The sequence below is a fragment of the Capricornis sumatraensis genome, chromosome 13 (assembly GCF_032405125.1).
Source record: "Capricornis sumatraensis isolate serow.1 chromosome 13, serow.2, whole genome shotgun sequence".
Lineage (NCBI taxonomy): Eukaryota > Metazoa > Chordata > Mammalia > Artiodactyla > Bovidae > Capricornis > Capricornis sumatraensis.
In genome coordinates this window covers 76444414-76463819 of record NC_091081.1, presented here as the reverse complement: position 1 = coordinate 76463819, position 19406 = coordinate 76444414, and the positions used below count along the sequence as shown (strand labels likewise).

The following is a 19406-nucleotide window of genomic DNA, read 5'->3' as shown; positions in this document are numbered from 1 at the left end:
GACCTACACTCCATGGGGGTGCAAAAAAGTCAGACATGACTTAGCAACTACAAACAAAAGTCAGACATGACAACAACTACAAATAACTTTTGGTATCTTTAGCCTGTTCATCCTTAGGAAGTAAAACTTTTTTTTCTGTCACATCTTCCATTTTTCACAGAATATCTTAGCCCTACCCTTGTACCTAGCAACCTTGTACTTAACTTTCTGAATTAGTTCAGAAGCCCCCATCTTTGCTCGGAACCACCGCCACTGGAGACTTAATTAGTTCTTCTGTTCTCTGTCTTTCTCATCTCTTGATGAATTTTATAGACTCTATACTTACATTGCTCTCTCTCTCTCACTGGATAAAGTTGCTCAATTTTCTTCTTATCCTTTGCACGTGGCTCTCTGACACAGAACAAATGCTGAGTAAAGGTTAGCTGAATAACTAAATGGCCTTGCATGACCTATGCCAAGCCACTTAACATTTCTGGGTCTGCTGTTTGCATCTGAAAATTCATATAATTATAATTATTGACTTCATAGTATTATTATGATGATTACTTAATTTATTACATTATTCATCTAGTCAACAAATACTATGGAGAACTTGTTACATGCAAGCATTGTGCTTGATTCTAGGTAAATAAAACAGACCAAGGTTTCACTCTGGAGGTTGCACATGGACTCATTCGAGAATGATTGAATAAGTAAATGATTATAACTGGGGAAGAGTGATATGAAGAAAACGTTGAGAGTGATGAGAGATTTATTGGGATTGGGTTGATAAAGACATCAAGGAGTCGGGGGTGGGGAGGGACAGGAAAGGCCTCTTGAAAGAGGAGATGGGGATGATGCCCTCAGGAATTCAGTGCAGAGAAATCAGGTTGGGGAGGAGGTGGGAAAGGAGGATTTCAGATGGGATCATCCACATGTCCATGGTCCCTGGGGAGGAGAGAACCTGGGTTGGATAAAAGGGAACTGTAAGAAAGGCTGGCTGTTACTGGAGCAGAGACTCAATGAGTGGATGTCCAGGTGACGTGGTGGAGGTGGCAGGGACCAGATCTCACGTTGTTACGAGGATCCAAGCCTGTGGATTTCACACTTGATCCCCGCAGCCTGGGGAAGATAATCAATGCTTTGAACTGGACAGCAAAACGATCCCCTTTAGAACATTAAAGCCTTTTATCACTCAAGCTGCTGTGTGGAAGGTGGACAAAGGAACAGTGCAGGAGCTGGGGGCAGGGAATCTGCCCAGCAGGATATCACAAAAGTCCAAGGAAAAGATGATAGCAGCAGGGGCTAGGGGGCTTGCAAGAGCAGGAGGACACATGTCAGGACACAGTGAAGAGACGGAACTAACAGGATCACACCATGGATGGAGGGACAAAGGGTGACTCCAGTGTTCTCAGTTGATCAGCTGGGTGAGAACGGTAGCATTTACTGTTTGACAAAAAGACCGAGTGGAAGGAGGTTCGGTGGTGGCTGGGGATGAATGGGAATGGAGTAGTGCCTAGGAGCCAGTTTTTGGACAAATTAAATTTGAGATTTCCAAGTCCACTCAGATAAAGTTATGGGCCTGATATCAAATACACACACCATTCATATATCTGTGTAGAGATAGATGGTGGATAGAGTGTAGACTGCATATAGATAACCTGAGATCACTTGTTAGCTATGCAGTTAAAATATACTGATTTTACAAGTTATCATCGATATGACAATATACGCAGTAATTCCTTTATTTTTTAAAAAAATGTTCTCTAGTTATTAAACGAGGAAGTGCTGAGTCACGGCAGCTTACTGGAGGCCATTGAAGTGAAAGGGGCTGGCATGACGGAGCACTACGTCACCCAGTTAGAATTCCAGGACCTGCAGGAGCGGTACGGAGCCATCAGAGAGCGGACCAAGGTACGGCTCACCGTGTTCCATGCAGACCCACTAAAAGAGGGGTGTTTGGAGTTGTGCTTATTAAAGACTCATTTGTTTGGGGGAATGACAGGCTTGTGAAAGCAAATAGGACAAAAAAAGCAAAGTGAATTTTAATACTTGGAGTACCCTACTGGCAAAGCAAACAAAAACTCTCAACTATTGTTAGGATATGAAAGTTATTGGAGGAAAATAGTTCTCAACTAAAAAGTCCTCCAAATGTACCTATTGAAAAAAAAAATTGGGGGGAGCTTCATAAGGAAGAATCATAAATATCGTCATGTGTCTGGTGATGAAAACTTTCTAAAGCAGGAAAAAATTGCCAATAATATTTATCATTCTTTGCTTAAATCTCACAAAGAAAATAAAAAGAACTTTTCAGAGCACAGCCTACTTTATTAGAGTACACGGAAAATTGAATCTACAGTGAATCCAAATTCTCACTCAAGGAACAATATGAAAATTTCAGTTTTCTTCATCAGCAAAAATGTATTTTTATGACAACGTTAATTCATTCTTTGAATATCCATTTTACATTTCATAAGGAATTCAGAGATCAAGAAGTTAATGAAATGATCTTTAAGATCCCCTCTGGTGGCTCAGTTGGTAAAGAATCTGCCTGCAATGTAGGAGACCCGGGTTTGACTCCTGGTTGGGAAGATTTCCTGGTGAAAGAAATGGCAACCCACACCAGTACTCTTGCCTGGAGAAGTACATGGACAGAGGAGCCAGCCAGGCAGGCTACAGTCATGGGATGGCAAAGAGTCAGAAATGACTGTGTGACTTTCACTTTCCTTTTTACTCATATTATGTTTTTTTCTTTACATAAATCTTGACATTTTATTCTTCTAGGAAATGATTCATGTTTTAATGATTTAATAATCATGCTTTTCTAATGTTCCAAAAGTGAATTCTTAACGGTCCATGTAAACCGCAGACTATAGTAATGTTTTCCCATCTTAATCATCTGAAATGCTAACAACAGGAAGCAGTAACCAAGTCGGAAAAACTAGTTCGCCGGCACCAAGAGTATCAGAGAGACTTGAAGGCATTTGAAGCTTGGCTTGAGAAAGAGCAAGAGAAGCTTGATCGGTACTCAGTTCTGGAAGGGGACGCGCACACTCATGAGACAGCACTGCGGGACCTTCAGGTAAAGTCTGCTTCATCGTGAAACAAAGGACTTCTCATTCTGAATATGGAACCATTATTTTAAGTGAGAAGTCACTATGACCTTAAAGCCTATAAACAGCTGATATATATTAAGTGACATCCTAGTACGGTCTGATCTAGAGCGTTCTGGGACCTCAGTAGAGAATGCTAGTCGAAATCATTTGGTAGGTAGTTCAGACTTAGCAGGACTGGGGCTTGAGGACTTTGTCCAGCTACAGGGTGGCCTCTGATAGGAATGGCTAGTGGTCTAATCTATGGTGTTAACAGGCCCACCTGCCTGTTGCTCCCTAAAGGACTGAATTAGATGTGGGACACAGCTGCAGGAGTCAACAGTGTGTGACACTTCTCAAATTCAAATTGGTGGCACCATCGTAGGCCCTTTGGTTTTAACCCAAATCACCCACATTGCTGAGGATACAGGCCTAGAGTCAGGGACCTAGAAGAAGAAATTCAAGGAAGTAAGAAAAGTACCAGTACTCGGGCCAGCAGGCTGTGATTCAGGGCGAGATGGCAAACCTCATGGGCAACGTGGTCCTAACCCATTGACTTATTGCTACTGCCGGTAAAGATAATTAAAATATTATTACTGCTTTCAAAGAACTTGCATTCTAAAGAAGTTCAGACCTGCTGATGGATCATTACAAACAATGTGATGAGGACAATAATAGAACGACTCTATTATTGGGGATCTTATGGAAGCATCAGAGAGAGCCCCTAATCTTACCTGCAGCAATAGGTAGCCATCAGGGGGTTTCCAAGAAGGGGAGACCAGACACATAGTAGAGAATGGAGAGAAAGGCCAATAAGACAGCTCCGTGTTAGAATTTCCGCTGTCAGCCCTCACTGGAATTGGTTCAGGATTGAGCAAGATCTACCCACTGCTCAAACAAGGTGGAAAAACAGAACTGAGGTGGTCATTGACATATAACATTTCTGCCTATTTCAGTGGCTCTCAGGGAGAATTGAATACTGGCAGGAGTGCAGGGTTGGGATTAGGAAGTTCAGACTCCGATTCACGGTGAGACCTGGTCCTGGATGACTTTGGGCAGAGAAGAGCTTCCCTGACTCCGTTTTCTGAGGAAGGATTAAATGAGATGGGAGAAAAATCTTACTTGAACAGTAGTCCATTCGTGAAATTAATATATAGTAGATGTTGGGAGGCTCACAGTTTCATTAGCTTCTTTAAGGATCTCATCCATTTTATTTTTAATAGTAGCATATCCAGGTCTCTTAGGTTTAGCTGTTATAATTTATCTTAGCCAAATGGGCTTTCTTTTCTGTCTATGACCTCTCCCAGCATTCACTGCAGACTTTCTTGGCAAGCAAATTCCAAGCTCTCCAGAATTCTGTGGAGGAACTGGGCCAAGAGGTCACTTGTCATCAGCAGATATTTCTCCTGTTCCAGAAGAAAACATCTCACTTCAGTCAACGTTATTCTGGCTCAGACCAAAACCAGACTCCAACCTCTCATTTCAATGTGTATTAATTCTTATTGACACTGTCTTATTATGAGTCACCACAAATTTTAATAAAAGAGGGGAGACACTAGAGGCCAAAGCTGGTGGTGGAGAAGGGTGACATGCCACCTGCACAGCAGAACTCCTTCGGGGCCCTAATGTCCCACAGCTGGCTTAGTGATCTGGGGGTCTGCCAGCAGTGTGGACCACATTTAAAATTATTTTGTATTGGGGCTTCCCAGGTGGCACTAGTGGTAAAAAGAACCTGCCTGCCAATGCAGGAGACATAAGAGACATGGGTTCAGTCCCTGAGTCAGGAAGATCCCCTGGAGAAGGAAATAGCAACCTACTCCAGTATTCTTGCCTGGAGAATTCTGTGGATAGAGGAGCCTAGTGGGATACAGTCTGCCAGGCCCCTTTTCTAGTCACCAACCGTTTAATTTGGATCATAGAACATAAGAGATTTTTAAAATATTGAGACCAGATTCTAAACTAGTACCTTTGGGGACTTCCCTGGCGGTCCAGGGGTTAAGACACCACACTTCCGCTGTAGGGGCTATGGGTTTTATCCCTGGTCAGGCAACTAAGATCCCCCATGCTGCACAGCATAGCCAAAAAATAAAACTAAGTAAATTTTAAAAAGATATATTGAACCATATTTCCCCCTCAGAATAAATCCTTGAAATGTGGGATATATAACAAATTCTCTAATACAGTAGTGATTTGTAGAATAGTGAAAACTGCTATAAAATAGGGAAAGGGTGATACATTGAGATTAACTAGGGCACACATCAGCACACTGTATCCCGGAAGCTGTTCTTTAAACTGAAACATAGACACACCTGTTCATCTATGTAGCATCTATGGCTACTTTGATGCCACAGATAGCAAGATTACATAGTTAAGTAGCTTCAGCTGAGATTGTATGGCCCACAAAGCCTAAAATATTTACTATCCAGCCCTTTACAGAAAAAGTTTGTCAACTCCTGAATTAAGGAAAGAGATTGTATAAAATTAGCTTTAATTTTTTTTAAATTTTGGAATAAATTTGTTTGTGGTTATTTTTATCAATATTTTACCATATAAATTGTCCTTTTCCAATTACATTTTTGTAGTGATATCATAGCTGAGAAAAGTGTATCTATAGTCTGAACTATAGAAGATCACTATTTCTGGTAAAAGTGGTCAGATATCAGCAATTTCATTAGTATTAAAGATTTTTTTTAAATAATATTGTATTCTAAATAAATGTGATGGTACTTTTAACACTCTTGGTGGTGTTATGCCCAAGTCGCGAAATCTCCCAATGACCACCAGGGAGCCGGTATCCGATGCAAAAGCAAGAGAATTTTTATTACCAAGCTCGAGCTGGGGCTCCCACCATTACCGACGCAGCAGCTAAGGAGAGGAGCCCCGAGTTTTGGGTTACACTGCTTATATAGGGAATATTCAGGTGAAAGGGTAACAAAAGGGGTGTTCAGGCTGAAGGACTACTGATTGGCTACCCTCTTCTATAGGGTTGTGTGTGGATTTCTGATTGGTTTTTTTACTTCCACGGTAAATCATTACTTCAAGGTAAATCACAAAGGTAAATCATTACTTCCAAGGTAAATCACAAATTCTTGAACTTAAAGTCAGGAGGTTTAACCTAAGGGCCCATTGGTTCGTGAGCAGTGGGGCAAGGTTAGGTAATATCCAAAGTCTAAGTCTGTTTGCCCGGAACCTTTACAAACTGGAGTTCTTTCACAAGATGGAATAGCTTAGGCTCTTCAGTGGGGTTTGACCTGGCCCCTTTCAACCTTAGATGATCAGATCAAGTAACACAAGGATATAGTGTTTTCCCAACACCTTTAAGGTTATGATTTTTCTATCAAAAATAGCTGATGCTCTTAAAAACTTGGTTCATACAGAATTTGTAGGGTGCATTTCTGGGACTGTGCTTTGGTGGAGGGAAATATGTTTGTACCTAGGAGTACCTGATGGGCGGGGGACTTCCCAGGAGCTGCTAGTGGTAAAGAACCCTCCTGCTAATGCAGGACACATAAGAGACATGAATTCCATTCCTGCGTTGGGAAGATCCCCTGAAGGAGGGCATTACAACCCACTCTAGTATTCTTGCCTGGAGAACCCCAAGGACAGAAGAACCTGGTAGACTGCAGTCCATGGGGTGGCAAAGAGTCAGACACCACTGAAGTGACTTAGCATGCATGCACGTAACTGATGGGCACGTGCAATAATTCAGCCTTATAGGTTTACATGCCCTGTACCCTCCAGGGCCAACTTCTCTTAACTATCACATTCCCTAGAACAGCTTCAACAAAGAATCCCTCCTTAGCAGAAAGAAGGTCTATTGTTCTTTTCTCAGCTAAAAGTGGAGCTCTGATCCCATTCAGTATCAAATTCAATGTCAAGCAAGAAGACTTAGGCTCTTTAAACAGATTAGGGGCCACAAAACTCCTAGGTTATTAGACTAAACAATAATCCTTTCATCACAGTGCTTTTACCTCCAAGCTAAAAAGCCAGATTTCAGAGGTTGTTTCTAACATGATTGAGAAAAATACTTCTTACTATGTGTGTATTTGTGTGTGTGTGTGTGTGTGTGTGTGTGTGTGTGTGTGTGTGTGCAGTTTGACTATTTTAACTGGAAACATTTCAGAATCTCTCTCCTGACTTGGGAAACAGGGTTCAGTGTTAGGTACGCATTTTTTGTCGGAATCAGCTTGTTCTTTCCTAACGTGAAGTTCAAGAGGGTGCAGTTGGCTTGAGTGAGACATACTCACCTGTGCAGGTGTGAAATGTGAACGAGGTGTGACAGCCACGCCTTTCCCCTGCAGGAGCTCCAGGTGCGCTGTGCGGAGGGACAGGCCCTGCTGAATTCAGCACTGCACACCAGAGAGGAGGTGATACCGTCAGGCATCCCACAGACAGAAGACCGGGCTCTAGAGTCCCTCCGGCAGGACTGGCAGGCTTACCAGCAGCGGCTGTCGGAGACCCGAACTCAGTTCAATAATGTGGTCAACAAATTGAGACTGGTGGAACAAAAGTTTCAGCAGGTAGATGAGTGGCTGAAAACAATGGAGGAGAAAGTGAATCTCAGAACTGGACGTCAGTCTAGCCGAGCTGCCAAGGAGATGCAGTTACATCAGATGAAGGTACTATTGGTGTGAATTCCTGATGTTTGTCAAAGTAGCAGTTGCCTTGCATAGTTTGTTTCTTCAAGTATTTAATAAACGTTGGTCCAAGGTTTAGATTTTGAAAAATCTCTTTCTACTTGCAAGAAATTTGATATAAATTACAATGGGGCATTCTTCTGTGAGAAATTATTTATTAGAATCCTAAGGTAGTCTATTTTATTGATAATAGAATATAGTTTAATGAAGTATTTTATATTTTTCCCACACTTTATTACCTTGCTTGGTAAAGATACATGAATGCTAGTGTTGCAATAATTTGTTTATGGTTCTGTCTTGAAATTGCTCTAATGTACTACATTTTTATGCAGATTCAGTGCACATGATCAAAATCATGCTTAGGGCTTTGGAATTCATTTTCCTTATTCATCTGTTTTAAAATGTATCTAAGTACAACAAAAAATATAAAATACATGTAATACAGACAGAAAGGCATTCAAACTCCTGTGCAGTTTTACAATATTATTATAATTTCTTATGAAGGTTATACATGATGGGTTTTCAAAATTATATAAAAATCACTCATAGAAATCATTTTCTAGTGAGAAGAAATCATAGAAATCATTTTCTAGTAAGAAGATATATATATATATATTTGTCTTAGGGCTTCCCAGGTGGCTCAGTGGTACAGAACCCACCTGCCAATGCAGGGGACATGGGTTCAATCCCTGGGTCGGGAAGATCTCTGCAGAAGGAAATGGCAATGCACTCCAGTATTCTTGCCTGGAAAATTCCATGAGGAGCCTGGCGGGCTACAGTCCATGGGGTCATGACTTAGGGATTTAAGGGCTAAACAAAATATTTGTCTTACTTAAGAGTCCCTCAGATTGAACTTTCCGCTCCTACACGGTGTCATTTCAGAAGTGGCATGAAGAGATCACTGCATACAGAGATGAGGTTGAGGAAGTGGGAGCCAGAGCACAGGAGATCCTGGACGAGAGCCACGTGAGCAGCCGGATGGGCTGCCAGGCCACACAGCTGACATCCAGATACCAAGCGCTGCTCCTCCAAGTGCTGGTGAGCAGGCCACCCCGGCTCATTATAGGCCAGCAGACTTCACAACCCAAACATTCTTCCTTTTACTAACTTCCAATGAAGGCACATGTTGATCAAGAAAGGCACAGGCACAGGTCTTTAATTCACTTATTCCATGTTGTCTCTTCTTTCAAAGGAACAAATAAAATTCCTGGAAGAGGAGATCCAGAGTTTGGAGGAATCAGAGTTATCCTTAAGTTCCTATTCTGATTGGTACAGCTCTACTCATAAAAACTTCAAGAATGTGGCTGCCAAAATTGATAAAGTAGATAAAGTGATGATGGGGAAAAAAATGAAGATGTTAGAGGTAGGCATGCAAATATCAAAGTTGTCTGCCAACTGTTCATTCTTCTTTCACTGAGATGTTCCCATCTCCCACGTAGAACTGGGAGCATGTATGTTCATCCCTGCCCAGTATGGTTGGTGATCCCTGGTTCCTCATTTCATTCTAAATTCCAAGTTAAGATCGCTTAAGCCAAAGATTGCCTTCCATTTACTTATGATGTAATGTTATCCCAATGACTTACACATGACTGTGCACGAAATTCTTAACTAAATTCCAGTTTGACATTAAATATTGAAAAAAAAAATCTCGAACTCATGACACTGTGCATTAGTTGTGTTTTAACTCAGAACTCTAGGAGCTCTGTTAAGGACGAGAAAAGCATCAAGTTCTTCTGTAAGTCTCTGATTTGGAAATGATGTGCTAATCGAGATTTTAAAGGACCTACATTGGAAAAGACTGATGCTGGGAGGGATTGGGGGCAGGAGGAGAAGGGGACGACAGAGGATGAGATGGCTGGATGGCATCACTGACTCGATGGACGTGAGTCTGAGTGAACTCCGGGAGTTGGTGATGGACAGGGAGGCCTGGCGTGCTGCGATTCATGGGGTCGCAAAGAGTCGGACACGACTGAGCGACTGAACCGAACTGAACTGATGTTGAAGTAAAGAGGCTTCTCTTTGCTGGTGGCCAAATCTGATTATAAACTTCAAATCTGATTATCATCTTCCATCCTGATTGCTGGTGGGCCAAATCTGTTTATAAACTTCAAAAACATATGGTAAGGGGAAATTGGTGAACTCAAGAATGGGACTTGCAAGGCTTTTCTTTAAAAGGATGGGCATAATGCCAACCAATTTAAATTTGTTTATTTGTTTGTCTGTATTACATTTCTTCCCATTCTTTCTCAGGGTTTGCTGAAAGACATGGAGAAAGGCCAGAGCTTGCTCAAATCAACCCGAGAGAAAGGCGAGAGGGCTCTTAAATACTTGGAAGATGGTGAGGCAGAGACGTTAAGAAAAGAGATCCATGACCACATGGAGCAGTTGAAGGAACTGACCAGCACTGTGCGGAAGGAGCACATGACCCTGGAGAAAGGCCTTCATTTGACAAAGGAATTCTCGGATAAATACAAAGCACTAACTCAGTGGATAGCAGAATACCGAGATATTCTACATGGTCCTGAAGAACCCAAAATGGAGTTATATGAGAAAAAAGCTCAGTTATCTAAATACAAGGTAGTGTGTCGTTACTGACAGATGCGTGAGGAGGTCATGTAGGACTGAACAGGAGGCACGTGATTTCTGGTGTGTGTCACCCTTAGTGGGTACTGGGAGAGGTCCTTAGCATGCCTGTTCTACTGGTCGGGGGCAGGAAGCTGCCTGCCAATGCAGGAGACATAAGCAACACACGTTCAATCCCTGGGTCGAGAAGATCCCCTGGAGAAGGGCACGACAACCCACTCTAGTATTCTTGCCTGGAGAATCCCATAGACAGAGGAGCCTGACAGGCTACAGTCCATAGGGTCGCCAAGAGTTGGACACGACTGAAGCGACTAAGCACGTACACTACGTCAGACTTATTTTTCCGTTCAGGTACTATGTTTGTCTGAAAGTCAAAGGTTGTATCAGTGGATGGAGATCTGTTCTGACAGTGTGATCCAGGTACATGGATCCTTCAGATAAACTTTCTGGCATCAGGATCTCACACCTATAGATTTTCTGTTTCATCTAGAGTCTCTCCATCTTTTGGTACAGAAATCCTATAAGCAGATCTATGGTAAATTCCAAATGAGACTTCATACTCCTAAGAAAATAAATTCTAATTAACCAACTGTAGGTAAAACATTTTAGAAATTAATTTTTGAGAAAATAAATGATGATATAGATATTGCTATACATGCTATAGATATAAATTTTCACCTGCTCAAATGTGTGAAACAATTATTAATGTCTTACCTCAAAGATTTTCCTGGTGGAAGCTTTTTCCTCCTCCAGCCAATATGTCTATTCCTGCCCTTGGTTTTTTTGCCAAGCCTGACAGTGTGTCTTTAAAAGTGTAATATAAGAAGCACAACTGCTTCTCCTTTTTTTTTTCTCCCTGAGTTCTTGATATATTTAAATAGCACTTTAAGGCTGTCACAGCAATGTTGCAACTGGAATTTGTCTCCCAAACGTCACATCCAACTCAAGCTACAATTGACTTTACAATTCAAAATCAAAAGATAACACCTCTCTCCCTTCATATAGCATTAAGATTTATTTCTCTGCAGAAAGGAATGAGGTGGAAGCCAGCAATATGCATTATGTTAAATTCAGCCAAACACAATTATTTTCTATACTTCTCTCTGCACGTGTGAGGACTATTCGATGTGTTACTTTTACTCTGAAAAAAACTGTATTGGCCATAAAAGTCATTTTCTTTTTATTGTTTTACATTTATTGATTTACAAAATATCTATCAGATCTTTGTTTGAGATAGATCATCTTATATATGGCAATGCATGTGTCTGTATTCTCCTTGATCACATGAATGAGCTGGCTCTTATTTTTTCCTTTGTAATTCAAGTCACTTCAACAAACAGTGCTGTCCCACGAACCATCAGTAAAGTCGGTGAGAGAGAAAGGTGAAGCCCTCTTGGAGCTGGTGCAAGATGTTACTTTAAAGGACAAAATCGATCAGCTTCAAAGCGATTACCAGGATCTCTGCAGTGCAGCAAAGGTATGGAAAGATCAGAAGCAGAAGAAAACTGTGGGTCTTCCACCGAGGGAGTCTTGCCTCCATTTTATCTGTCAGAAAATGTAGCACTGGTATGGGTCAGTATTTTTCCTTTTCATTCAGGTGGGCATTTTTAAATGGAGTAGCAACTCTGTTTGTGTGTGTGTGTGTGTGTCTGTGTGTGTGTGTGTCTGTGTGTGTGTGTGCGTGTGTGTGTGTCTGTGTGAGTGTGTGTGCGTGTGTGCGTGTGTGTGCATGTGTGTGTCTGTGTGTGTGCGTGTGTGTGTCTGTGTGAGTGTGTGTGTCTGTGTGAGTGTGTGTGTGTGCGCGCGTGTGTGTGTGTGCGTGTGTGTGTCTGTGTGTGTGTCTGTGTGTGTGTAGTGACTTTCTGATGTGTGTAAGTCTACCTACTCTATGAGTTGCCCTGGGATTTTTTAAATGTTAAAGTTTTGAGTAGATTTTTGGCTGGAAAGTCACTTCTAACAGGCACCTGGCTTCACAGGAGCATGTCTGCAGTCTTGAGGCGAAAGTCAAAGACCACGAGGATTACAACAGTGAGCTCCAAGAAGTGGAAAAGTGGCTGCTGCAAATGTCAGGAAGGCTGGTGGCGCCCGACCTCATGGAGACAAGCAGCCTTGAGACAATTACCCAGCAACTGGCCGGCCACAAGGTAGGCCTGATCTCTAAGGAGCTGAAGAACACAGGGCAGCTTTGACAGGCATGCCGTGTGTGTGTTGGGGGGCGGGGGTATTCTCTGGATCATAATGACTGTACTTAAAGACTCAGGTCTGAGTCCCAAGAATGCCTGATAGTTGAGAACAGTTCAATTTAATATTTAAGTGACTCGACAACAGCTGAATCCTGGCATTCAACTTCTGAACACATTGTAGCATATTTCCCAGCTAATAGTTGTTGTTTTTTTTTTTAATTTCAGAATATAATCTATATGGAGTAATTTATCAGATAAATTATCTTTATTCTAGAAAAGTATAGCCAAAGATAGGATACAGAAATAGTAATCAAAGAGTCTAAATTCTAGCCAAAGTCTCTTCTTGCTAGATAGGGAGACATAGCCTCTCTGAGCCTCCTTTTTCTCTTCTGTAAAGGATGATAATGACATCAGTCCCATTACATAGCCACTGTGGTCATCAGAGAAGATAACATATCTGAAAGTCTTTTGTAGACCACAAAGTACAGTACCGATATGCGATGTTTGTATCTTTATTAATATGTATTTTTTAGTAATCATATGTGCCAAATGAAAGATATCATATGCTCACAACTTTATGAAGCTATTTTGGTAAGCTTAATGGGAAACATGATGCTAAAGCTGAAACTCCAGTACTTTGGCCACCTCATGTGAAGAGCTGACTCATTGGAAAAGACTCTAATGCTGGGAGGGATTGGGGGCAGGAGGAGAAGGGGATGAAGGAGGATGAGATGGCTGGATGGCATCACTGACTCGATGGACATGAGTCTAAGTGAACTCCGGGAGTTGGTGATGGACAGGGAGGCCTGGCATGCTGCTACTCATGGGGTCGCAAAGAGTCAGACACGACTGAGCAACTGAACTGAACTGAAGTGAATAGGAAACTGAATTTTGGTTGTAATCTGGTCAACATCTACCACTGTGTCTTAGGAAAACCAGTTAACCATTCCAGGTTTCAAGATCTGTAAGAGAACATTTTATTTAGCAAATCCAAACAGAAAAGTAACGACATAATATAGTCCATTTGGTACTGAGTAAGGAGATCCAACCAGTCCATTCTGAAGGAGATCAGCCCTGGAATTTCTTTGGAAGGAATGATGCTAAAGCTGAAACTCCAGTACTTTGGCCACCTCATGCGAAGAGTTGACTCACTGGAAAAGACTCTGATGCTGGGAGGGATTGGGGGCAGGAGGAGAAGGGGACGACGGAGGATGAGATGGCTGGATGGCATCACTGACTCGATGGACGTGAGTCTGAGTGAACTCTGGGAGTTGGTGATGGATAGGGAGGCCTGGTGTGCTGCGATTCATGGGGTCGCAAAGAGTCAGACACGACTGAGCGACTGAACTGAACTGAACTGAAATAGCCACAGTAACCACATGATGTAGTGGTTCCATTCCAGCTTGAAGATAAATTGGTTCTTTTCAATATGGCATGTATAATAACTGTTAACCCCGCACCACTGGGGGAAAAAGTGGTGAGCCCTGCACTGCTGGAGGACCATGGTTTCCCTTAGATATCGATGTGTCAGCCTAGGAAACTTTGTGTTGTAATGTGTGTCTAGTCACTAGCATTGTATTGCAGTAAGGAAGTTAGTACCTGACTTGAGAAAGTTGGGTCCCCCTCTCTAAGTGATCTCTGAGAAACCTCACTAGAGAACAGAGGCGGGAATAGCGTGTGAGCTGGAGTCAGGCAGAGACGGGTCCAAAGCCAGGACTCTGACATTTACTACTTGTGTGACCTTGAACACATTTTATAATCTCTCTGTGCCTCAGTCTCATCATCTGTAAAACAACAATAATAATAAATATTTATCAGGGCTTATCTACAGTCCCTGGGCTATTGGTGCTTAATAAATGTTAAGTGGTAAATGTTGTTTTTACTTTTATCAATATAAATATTAGATGTAAATTAGATCTTACACAGTTTAGACGTTAAGCTATTACATAAATTAGATATCATATTATTAGATAAATTAGACATTAGTTAATTAAATTAAAATATAATTAGGCTACTTTGGACATAAATTCGGAGAAGGCGATGGCACCCCATTCCAGTACTCTTGCCTAGAAAATCCCATGGATGGAGGAGCCTGGTAGGCTGCAATCCATGGGGTTGCGAAGAGTTGGACACGACTGAGCAACTTCACTTTCACTTTTTACTTTCATGTATTGGAAAAGGAAATGGCAACCCACTCCAGTGTTCTTGCCTGGAGAATTCCAGGGCCAGGGGGGCCTTGCGGGCTGCCGTCTATGGGGTCGCAGAGTCGGACACGACTGAAGCGACGCAGCAGCAGCAGCAGCAGACATAAATTAGGACTTCCCTGGTGGTTCAGACAGTAGAGAATCTTCCTGCAATGCTGAAGAACTGGTTTCAAAACCTGGGTTGGGAAAAGCCCCTGGAGGAGAGCATGGCAACCCACTCCAGTATCTTGCCTAGAGAATCCCCATGGACAGAGGAGCTAGCGGGCTGCAGTGTCAGACATGACTGAGTGACTAAGCACAACACACAGATATAATTTATACCAGAATTATAATTTTTAGAGTTGAAAAATGTATGGACATCCTTTTCACTGGTAATATTTCTATAGAGCAGATCTCTAACTGAAGTCAATCTTATGAATTCACTCTTAAAGGTTACTTCATCATTCTGTGTAACTTAGTCCATTATTGGAGGATCCCTGAAAGTACACATTTTTTAATTTAATTTGATATGAAGACACTGAGACATTTATTTCATTGCGTTGATACCAAGACAAATTGCAAAACTCCTTTAAAAACATATTAAACAGTGAGATAATTAAACTTTCTGTTTGGTGAATAGAATATTTAAAGACTAAAAATGGAATAATGAGAACTGCGTATTTGTTTCATTTTTGAAGGCAATGATGGAAGAAATTGCTGGTTTTGAAGACCGTTTGAATGACCTTAAAACTAAAGGTGACAATTTGATCAGCCAATGTGCAGATCACCTTCAAGCGAAACTTAAACAAAATGTACACGCTCACCTGCAGGGCACAAAGGACAGTTATTCAGCCATCTGCAGTACAGCCCAGAGGGTAAGTACTGCTGGAACGTTCTAGAATGATGAAGAATTAAGGAGAAAGGCTGTGCAGGCTGAAGGTTTTTTAAAATAGTTTTTATGCTTCACCCTTTGGATAGATTTCCCAGTCTATGTGTACACAGAAATAACATATATTCGATTAATGTGATGAAGTAGTGAATTTCAGATATTTGGTTTTACGCAATCCCTTTATTCCATGAATTGATTATGAAAAAAATTTTAACTTTGCTTGTTTTTATTTGCACACCATCAATACTTCTAATTTGCCATTTTTTCTATAACACCAAAATAAGTGTGTTCTGTAAGTCTCACAATAATTATTTTCTTTTTAACCCTCTGTAACCCAGGTCCTACTCTAACTCAGTATTTCTGTGTATTCATATAGAAATTGAGAAAAGAAGAAAGCACCAATTTTGAAGTATACTTCAGTGGGTATTCTTCCAATAAAATGAAATCATTAATCTTATAGATATAAGTCTAAGATAAACGCGAATTGCCTTTTTTAACAGCAACTAAGTAAAATTAGTGGATTACTTCTTATTATTCTAGAATTTATAAATGACACTGAGAAAAATCCATGTATTTTTGTTGCTGGGCTATTGAGTAAGAACTGGAAAAATATAAGTGACACAGGGAAAACTATTTGTGTTCATTATGATACTTAAAAAATGCAGGATATTAGTTGATCCCTAGACTTGGAAAATTCACTTTCAAATTGTTTATTTAAAAAAAGAGGGGTAAAGGAATCTAACAATAACTACAGAAGATGATGACGGGGAAAGGGAGAATGAGACAAGGAAAATGGCAACATGAAACTTTCTGGTGAGCTCATTCATTCACTCACTCAACAGAGATTTATTGAATACCATCTTGGTAGCAGGCTTTTTTTGTGCATTAGGGATATAGCTTAATTTTTTTAAAAGGTGGTATATGTTTGAAAGACAAACATATTTTAGAAATAAAAGTTTAAAAAGCAGATGAAATTCTAAGAACAGAGTCAGAACCTTAAATTTAAGTTTGCAAAACTGTTAAAGAAAACAAAATACCTTTTTCTTTTTAGTTCTCCTTGAAATAAAAATAAGGGATATTCCCGATAGCAGATAACGTGATTAATAAATGAAAGAGAAAAGCAGAATTCAGTTATTCCTTCTGTTGTCTCAATAACCAAAGAAAAGTCAGTCTAACCTCATAACCTCATATTCTTTTCTTTCCTTTTTTTTTTTTTTTGATGAGTAACTTGCTCAAAAAACCATCATAGGTACTTTTACCTTGGTTTCAAGGAAACATGTAATAGTTTCTCAACATGTCTTTATGGGTAAAATAAAAATTGTTTGGCTGGTTGAGGAACTATTAATTGAAATGACATATTAGAAAATGTTGGATTTTTCTGGATATATTATTTTGGATTATTCTGGGTTATTGTTGTCCTGGAATATTGCTTCTGAATGAAATGAGGGCATCAAACTCTTCCCTCCCCTGTGTTATAATTTAGTTCCAATTTACCCTACCCCTAAAGAGGAAGCATTTCAGCTGAGAGATATTGATTATCTTTTCATAAGCTGGCAGTTTATTGTTACTTTTAGTTCCTCATTTAAACAAAAAGGGCAACTTTATACAATCCGGAGAAGCTGAAAAAGCTTTTGGTTTAGGTTTGACCAATTTACTTCAAAGATTCTATACATTCTAACACATTTCTACTGTTATATCAACCCTTCCCAGCTTCTCTTTCCATAATCAGGATATTAGTGTTATAATGCATGGGTTGAGAAGTTAGAAAGTGGGGCATGGCCCACGTGCTTTGCAACGTCTTGAAACATATGCAAACTCCGTCGATGTGTGTCTGATGTCAGGGAGCGTGGTGAATGGGGACCCATTTATGGTGAATTTGTTTCATTTGCTTCTAGTGATATTTACAGCAGTATAAAACAGCTCTCACAACTGCAGCGTGACTGTTCTGTCTCAGGTGTACCAGAGTTTGGAACATGAACTTCAGAAGCACGTTAGTCGACAAGACACCCTTCAGCAGTGCCAGGCCTGGCTTTCTGCGGTACAGCCAGATTTAAAGCCAAGCGCGAATCCCCCTCTTAGCAGGGCAGAAGCTGTCAAGCAGGTAGTTTGTGATTCCTGAAAGTTTATATTGCACTATGATTCATTCATTTGATGGAAACATGTTAAATACTTGTTATGTGCAAATTGTGCTGAATATCAAAATATAAATAAGATCTGAGCTTGATCCTAGTCAAGTTCACATTCTAGCCAGGAAGATGAACACACAACTAAGGATCAATCTGGTAGAATAAATAGAGCAAGGGCACTGTGGCCGAAAGATTGCTTCTAGTACCTACTCAGTAGGGTCACCATGCATGGATAAACCGTTGAATTTATCTGTGCCTTAATGTCCTAAGTGATTATAGGACGGAAGGTTATGAAGAAATTCAAATGCCATGCCATAATGTACCCGATTTGCTAACAGAAAAGCAAAATTAGCCTTTCCACCTTTTCTGGCACAGAACAAGTAGCTTATTAATTATCGGATGAATGCAGAATGAAATATTGTCATGTAAAGGATTCTGTGGCATATTAATTTGACATCTACATGCTTAAAATGTTGCTGCTGAGATTTCATCAGAATATTTGAGATAAGTTTTTAAAACTTTTGAACTAAGCAACTTTTCTATGTGGTTCAAAGAAAATATTTCAAAGGTATTTAATTATAAAGGTTATTGCTGCCAGATATGAAATAATAGTAAAAATTTGATTTTTTACCTCAAACTGAGATTAAAATAATATGCTTATTCATTTAGTTCACAAAGAGAATGTGTTCAGTTTATATGCCCCCCAAAGTATGCCTTTTGGCTTAAATAATTTACATTATTTAAGTCATGAAATGATTCACAGAAGTGCACCTATTATACCTGGTAAAGAATAGAATCTGGACAAATATAGACAGAATCTGGACAAACAAATCTAGACTTTTCTTGAATCAAGAAATGAATTAAAAATTGTCTGCATTCTGCCTTTTCATTAGATTGTGAGTTTCTTAGGCCATTTATTGTCTTAGGGCTATTTGTTTCCAATGTAGTTTATTCAGAACAATCCAGACCAAAGCTTGATTTTTCTCCTTTGTTCCCAAAAACAGAATTAAGAGAGGGGGTAAAATAGTATTAATCCAATGAACCTTTCCTAGAACAGGAGGTTTCTACGTCTCCCTGCATTAGCCATGATTACAGGAAGACACTGATTCTTCTAGGGGCCCAGATGCAATGACTGTATAGTTTGGTTTCTGCTTCCTGCTCTTTCGGCACTATTTCTCAAAATAGGCTGCCCTCTAGAGAAAACAGCCAGAGAAGAGAATGAGAAGTATTGGAAACACCAAATCAACTGCTTCAACGATCTGCAGTTGACTTTGGTCATGGTCCCAGACGCACTGTGTACCCTCCCACATGGTAAACACTCAATACATATGCAATGATAACATAGCCCCCACTACCACTGGTCAATGACAGGCTGATTGAATTCCATAAGAATGTCATTTGTTTTTATAAGGCATGACATGTAAATTTGGGAGAATAAGAAAAAGTCCTATTAGATTTGGCTTCCCAGGTAGCTCAAATGGTAAAGAATTTTCCTGCAATGTGAGAGACCTGGGTTCGATCCTTGGGTTGGGAAGATCCCAGAGAAGGGAATGGCAACCCACTCCAGTATTATTACCTGGAGAAATACATGGACAGGGGAACCTGGCAGGCTACAGACCATGGGGTCGCAAAGAGTCAGACATGACTGAGCTACTAACACTTTCACTATCAGATTTGCCCTCGAAGTTGATTTTAGCAAAAATCTTCTGAAACTGTTTTGTCATTGACAATCAA

The 19406-nt window shown here is 40.5% G+C and overlaps 1 protein-coding gene across 1 annotated transcript in view; it reads left to right on the top strand.

The window, feature by feature from the left end:
- LOC138089584 (nesprin-1-like) overlaps positions 1 to 19406 on the top strand; it is a 64608-nt gene that overhangs the window by 9915 nt on the left and 35287 nt on the right. The window contains exons 9-19 of the mRNA XM_068984967.1: positions 1750 to 1893; positions 2897 to 3061; positions 7373 to 7690; positions 8591 to 8746; positions 8901 to 9071; positions 9959 to 10285; positions 10643 to 10711; positions 11616 to 11768; positions 12268 to 12435; positions 15356 to 15532; positions 17501 to 17647. Coding sequence (XP_068841068.1) covers positions 1750 to 1893; positions 2897 to 3061; positions 7373 to 7690; positions 8591 to 8746; positions 8901 to 9071; positions 9959 to 10285; positions 10643 to 10711; positions 11616 to 11768; positions 12268 to 12435; positions 15356 to 15532; positions 17501 to 17647 — 1995 coding nt within the window. The remainder of the gene's footprint in view (positions 1 to 1749; positions 1894 to 2896; positions 3062 to 7372; positions 7691 to 8590; positions 8747 to 8900; positions 9072 to 9958; positions 10286 to 10642; positions 10712 to 11615; positions 11769 to 12267; positions 12436 to 15355; positions 15533 to 17500; positions 17648 to 19406) is intronic.